Source organism: Pteropus vampyrus, unplaced genomic scaffold, assembly GCF_000151845.1.
Source record: "Pteropus vampyrus isolate Shadow unplaced genomic scaffold, Pvam_2.0 Scaffold828, whole genome shotgun sequence".
NCBI lineage: Eukaryota > Metazoa > Chordata > Mammalia > Chiroptera > Pteropodidae > Pteropus > Pteropus vampyrus.
In genome coordinates this window covers 59,609-65,605 of record NW_011889609.1, presented here as the reverse complement: position 1 = coordinate 65,605, position 5,997 = coordinate 59,609, and the positions used below count along the sequence as shown (strand labels likewise).

The 5,997-nt window shown below is 51.1% G+C and overlaps 1 protein-coding gene across 1 annotated transcript in view; it reads right to left on the bottom strand.

Moving 5' to 3' along the window:
• Positions 1-522: 522 nt before the first annotated feature.
• Positions 523-5,997, bottom strand: part of LOC105309748 (protein Shroom2) — a gene marked incomplete at its 5' end in the record, with an annotated part of 54,098 nt that continues 48,623 nt past the window's right edge. Inside the window, 2 exons of the mRNA XM_023526369.1 lie at positions 523-2,905; positions 3,484-3,756. Coding sequence (XP_023382137.1) covers positions 2,639-2,905; positions 3,484-3,756 — 540 coding nt within the window. The remainder of the gene's footprint in view (positions 2,906-3,483; positions 3,757-5,997) is intronic.

Below are 5,997 nucleotides of genomic sequence, written 5' to 3'. Positions count from 1 at the left end.
AACACACATTCCACCTCCTTTGACCTTGGGTTCAGCTGTGGGACTTGCTTTGGCAACGTGAGCTTCGCAGCTTTGCTAGGACCAGAGACGCGAAAAGCACCTCTGTCACTAGGCTTGTTATCGCGTGTATCTGCCATTGACACGCCCAGGCCAGAGCGCTGGTCCCAAAAGGAAGATGAGAGGCACACGGAAGGGAACCCGCCAGATCGACATATTCACGAGCTAAAGAAACACTGTTCCCACTGGATGCTGCAGAGATCGTACTGTCGTGTGCACAGCCGTATTGTGGCCAAGCGCTAATGACCCACGTCCCTGACTTCTGACTGCAAATTGATTGGCCGTAGCTAGACTGGCATATGGAGTCACACACACACACACACACACACACACACACACACACACACACACACACACTCTCACACTCAATCCCACAATTTAGCAAAGGTTTGCTAATCGGACGTGTTGAGGACCATTCTGATTCTTTAAAAAGATGTCATCTACGTAAATCAAAGACAGGCTCCATCCACTCAAAGACACTGTTTATTTTGTTAAAATCAAGCAGGTAGATCTGGTGAGAGGTGAGTAGTGTCGAGCACAGAACCTGCACGTGCTTTCCACGTGAGCGAACTGCAGGAGACACGGCACAGGCAGTAAGGAGCCCGGACGGAAATCCGCTAGAGACCGTTCCACAGCTGAGCTATGACAGGGCTGAGGCATCGGCCACCATCTAAGAATGCCAAGGAGAAAACATTAGCACCAGATTCTTTTTATATGCAATAATGTAACTATATACAAAGGTATGTATGCTGACTCACTGGAATCTTTGGGTCCCCGCTAACCAGACATTTAAGAGGCAAACAGGGGACTGGACAGGACAGTTGTGATTACAGGTACTTTGCTGAAAGGGAGACAGCACTACATATTGCTATGGATCAGAAATTCCTCAAAAGACATCGGAAAGCTGGATACAGACACAGTGAGTTCCATCATTCACATTTTACAGACATATTAAAATGATCACAATATCATATCAGAGGGGCACGAATCACAGGTAAAAGCTTTGTCAAAATTAAAAAGCAAACACACTGAAATGACTCTGGCTGTGCTCCCGACGGGGAGAGACAAGGTCCGCGGACGGCCAGCTGCACCTTTCCCGAAATGACCAGTTTCCACAGCGAGTGACTGACTACACCGGGGGAAAGGGAGGAGAACACATCATGGGCAGATTTTTCTCAAGTCAGATATAGCTTAATACGGATGAACGCTTCTGAGAAGGTATTTCCCTTTTGGGTGTTGCCGGCTCTACAATGATTTAGGTAAAAATAAGTTAGGTTATAATCAAGCCATTGGTAGTTGAATGTCTTTTGCCTGTGCTTATTTGTCACCCATATATCCTCTTTGGTGAAATCTTTTGCCCTCATTTTAATTGTGCAGTTTGTTTTCTCCTAGTTGACTTTTCAGAGTTCTTTTATATTCTGGAGACAACTCCTTTGTTTCAAATGTGCGATTTGCAAATGTTGTCTCCCAGTCTGTGACTTGTCGACTAGAAGCTCATAGCAAAACTGTTTTGTTTTTTTTTTTCCTTAAGTGACTTGGCTGCTCTCTTTAGAATCTGGCAATTCCGTCCAATAAAAAGGGCACAGAATCTGTAAACTCTGTGACAAACTTGTATGGTGCACGGGACCTCTGAAAAGCCAGAGGAAGGTTCTTACAGTACACGAAGCATGGCCGTCGTGGCGTAGTGACAGATTCAAAGAGGCAAGAAGAGAAGTGTGGCCAGTTATCATCAGTGACCACGGACGCACAAAATAAATGTTCTGGGGGGAAAAGTAATTTAAGAACTATCCTGTTGGTCTCCTGAAACAAATACCTAGCAAGCACATCACTACTGGACACACTTTTAAGTGTGTAACTTCACGGTGCGGGAAAGCGTCATTTCACTCGTGGTGTCCGGTGAGACGTACTCAAGCTCTTCGCTCTGTGTGTGTGTGTGTGTGTGTGTGTGTTTGAAAGCATGCGCACAGTTTAAGTGGCGATTTTAAAAGGAGCGGAACCTAACACATAGATTATTCATGTCACAGTTGGTTTCTAACCGCTTGGAAACTATTCATCTTTCCAAAACATTAATAAATTATCATCGTGGTTTCTGCTGGGTCAGAGACAACGAATGTTCAACACCAGTGGACCGATGAACCAGGAGAGCAGACGTGGGCCAGGGTTTTCCCCTCTCAGGCACCTTAGAGACGCACTCAGCCACTTCCCGAGCGGCTGGTTCGGCCTCTGTGGACCGGACGAAGGGGCGGACCCGCCACTGCAAATGATCGCTGGCATGTGCTGCAGGACCGGAGCCCACAGGCTACACCGCAGAAACGTGCCGTCCACCAGAGCCCGGGGCCACGCGTGCTCACTTGTAAAGGAACATGGCTAACACTGAGCCACGCAGCTCAGCGTTCAAAAGGGAACCCGAAAAATTAAATAAATCAACCTGAACAAACACGCAAGTTATTGCTTTTCTAACCGCCATTTCGCTAGCGGAGGCTGCTCAGCACAGGACATAAATACAGGCGAGGATTTCGGCTGGCGTCCTGGACGACGGAGCTGAAGGCCCGGCGTCCGCCCCCCGCCAGGGAGGACCCGCCTATTTGTCCCTGTCGGGCTGCAGGCTGTCCAGCAAGCACTTCAGCTGCTCCTCGCCCAGGTGGATTTTGTCCTCCAGCTCCCGCTGCTCGATGATGAGGGCCGACTTCATCTTCACGAAGTGCTCGTAGTCCGCCAGGCTCTCGTCGCTGAGATAGCTGGCCAGGATGTTGAACACGACGCGCTCCCGGCGGTCCAGGTTCTCTTTGAGCTCCTTGGCGTCCTCGTGCTGTTGGATGAGGACCCGCTGCTTTTCGAGCAGGGATTGCTGTGGAGAGAGAAAGGAGCCCGTTGAGGACCAGGGCTGGAGCAAGGACCCCCGCCAACGTCTCAAAAACACTGGCATCTCCGGGGACGGGTCCCACGGAGGCCCCTGACGGCCCGCAACTTAAGGACCAGCGATCTGGCGGGATCCGCAAGGAAATTCTCACAACGTGAACAGAACGAAGCTCGGGGCTCCGGCAGGCTCCGGTCCCAGCACCCCCAGCCCCGGAAGGGCCTCCGATTCCTCCCTCCGGCCTTGAGCAGCTAACAGAAATGGCCATGACGAGCACCAAGTGATCAGGGGACTCCAAACGTGCAAAGGGCTTAGCCAGGGCCAGCTGCCTAAAGCAATATCCTGCTGTTGGCGTCCGATGACAACGGCCGGCCCTAACTCACAGCCTGTTACCCCTCGGTCGCCAGAGAGAGGGCGTCCACGCATCAACAACATCTTGCATTACGAGCTGGACAGGCCGCTGCATGAGCCGTGTGAGCCTTCGAGGCGTTCATTCGACACCCCCAGGGAAAGCTTCCCATGAGCCTCCCCCCACCCCCGACTTCCAGGTCAAAGGCGTGTGCATCTACCCGGTCAGCAGGAGAAGCGTTCTCGTCCAAATCGTTGAGGGCGTTTTCCACACGGGCCAAGCGGCCTGAGAGCGACAGCAGAAGGTTCACCACCTTGTCCAGGTCTCCGATGAACATTCGAAACTTGTCGAGCTCGCTGGGCTTGCAGACGTCTTTGGCGATGGCCTCCACCTCGTCCCCAAGCACGCCGTTGGCCTGGATGTCCTCCAGCAGGCTCTCGCGGGCTTCCCGGAGCACCTGCAGCTTGCGGGTGATGCTCTCGATGAGCTCCTGCTGCAGGGCACAGGGCGGCACGCAAACACTCATTAGGGTCACCCCGAGCCCAGGGCCACCAGCCACCACGGAACTACCGTGTGGCCTCCACACACGGGTGTGACTCGACTTTGCACCGCCAGACAATGGAGGACTCAAAAGGCCGGGGGTAGGAATAACGGCCCCTGGTTAAATCTCTGGCATTTAATTTAGAAATTAAGCAAAATAAATCTATTCTCGTGTTCTTAATGTCCTATCAGATTTTACAGGAATAGCCTCCTTTGGGCTACTCAGAGTAAACCTCCATTTTGAACTCAATCTTTGCGAAACTTCTCAGGGCCGGTGTGAAACTTGGTGCCTCATCTTGGAAGTTTCCGACTTACAGACTCCACGTGCAGAAGGTACCGAGTCTCACTCACGTCCAGTACTGAATTCCGTGCTTAAAAAGTGTCCTTCGCACAGATTCGCCGTTACAAACTAAATAAAGGGATGTCAATGAAGTTAAACTGAAACCGGCTTTCAGCATAACCTACTGATTTCAGCTTGGCAAAGTGCAAATAAGCGACTCATTTTTTAACCTGGTAAAATATACAGTACACAAAATTTACCATCTCACCCGCTTTTAAAACCTGTGTCCTTCCGTGGCTTCGACCTCATTCACGCTGCTGTTTGGCCGCCGCCATCCAAATCCACACCTTTTTCATCTTCCCCGACTGAAACTCTGACCGTGAAACACTAACTCCTCACTCCCCGCTCCCATCGGCCCTTTCAATGCTTGATTTTTAAGGAGTACAAATAAAAAAATAAAATGCATCAGACCTTTAAATGGGCCACCATACCGAGATGAAACGGCACCGCACGGTCTGATCTGAGCAGCAGACAAAGCAGCGGATTCTCTGTCTCCGTCATTGCAAAATTATAGGGACAGCTCAGAATTAGAGGGCGAGCCTCGCCCTCCGTAAACCCACTGTCTTACGATCACGGACATCTTTCCGCCGTTAAATCCACCCACAGCACATACAACGAGTTGTTAGCCCCGACATGATGACTTATGAACAACGGCCAATGGTTAAAAGTCATACGCGGTCCTTTTGACAACGTTTGCTGCCACCAGCGCTGTGCCAGACCTGCTCAATCCATGTCTGTATGGTGCCAACACATCGCTGGACTAACTCACGGGCAGAGGGCTGAACGGAAAGCATGCGCAGGTACACGAGCCAAAACAAAGATTAAACAATTAATGTGAATATTCACGTTCAATGAGGATTTTTAAAGCCCCCTCTGTTATAACAGGCAATGCTATTTTAGGTCAAGTGGCCCCACGGAAATCACGTGTGCTGTCATGCCTTCTCCTAGGGCAGTTCCCAAACTCTGACCCCAGAGGAGGTCCGTGGAGCTTAGCAGAGAGAAGGCACACGCCCGGAGGGACAGCAAAGTGTCATCGAGCTCTCCAAGACCGCGTCCATCGCTCAGTAGCAGCCTCTGCCTCCAGGAGTGACAGGAAAGTGAATGAAATCCTCGTGTACGTAAAGCTCTTAGCCTGGTGTCTGGTATTCAGTGCCCACACGCGCGGTCAGCAGCAACCCTGGATGTCCGGGTAAGAAATGGCTGCCCTGACTTCGCAGGCTATAAAGCCACCCATCTCGGTGACAATCTGAGCGGGGAAGTCGAGGTGCGGGGAAAATGGGCTGAACCCCTGGAGCAGGGCCCAGCACTGCCCATTCCTGAGCTCCGCTGACCACGCGTCAGGGCGATGCTCAGAAACGGAAGCTCTGCCTAGCATTTATGTCTTGAAAAATGATCATGACAGAGAGTCCACCAACGTGAAAGGCACGTGCTGTAATCCGGGCACTGCGTCCTCTTCCCTGGCTTCGATTTGCCTTAGGCTCCCCAGTTTGTCTGGATATCCAGCGGATTAAAACGGTAAGCAGTTTGAAAGGGTGTCCATCCTGACTGCTGATTAATCGGCATGGCGTTTCTCCTCGGAAAGACCACACGGCCTCTGCGAATGGCCTCTGGCTTTTCCAGGTCGGGTTCTAGTTGCTTAGGATGTCAAGACATTTTCTTCCCTCAGTATGTACGTTTCTGGGATGCTGTGTGTGTGTGAGAGTGTGTGTGAGAGTGTATGTGTGTGTGTGTGTGTGTCTGTACGTGCACTCACGCTTGTGTATCTCTGTATCTGTTCACCTACCTACGTGGAGACGTTGTTTAAATCAACCCCAAATCCCACAGCTGAGAAAGCGGTCGCATTTTTAGATATTT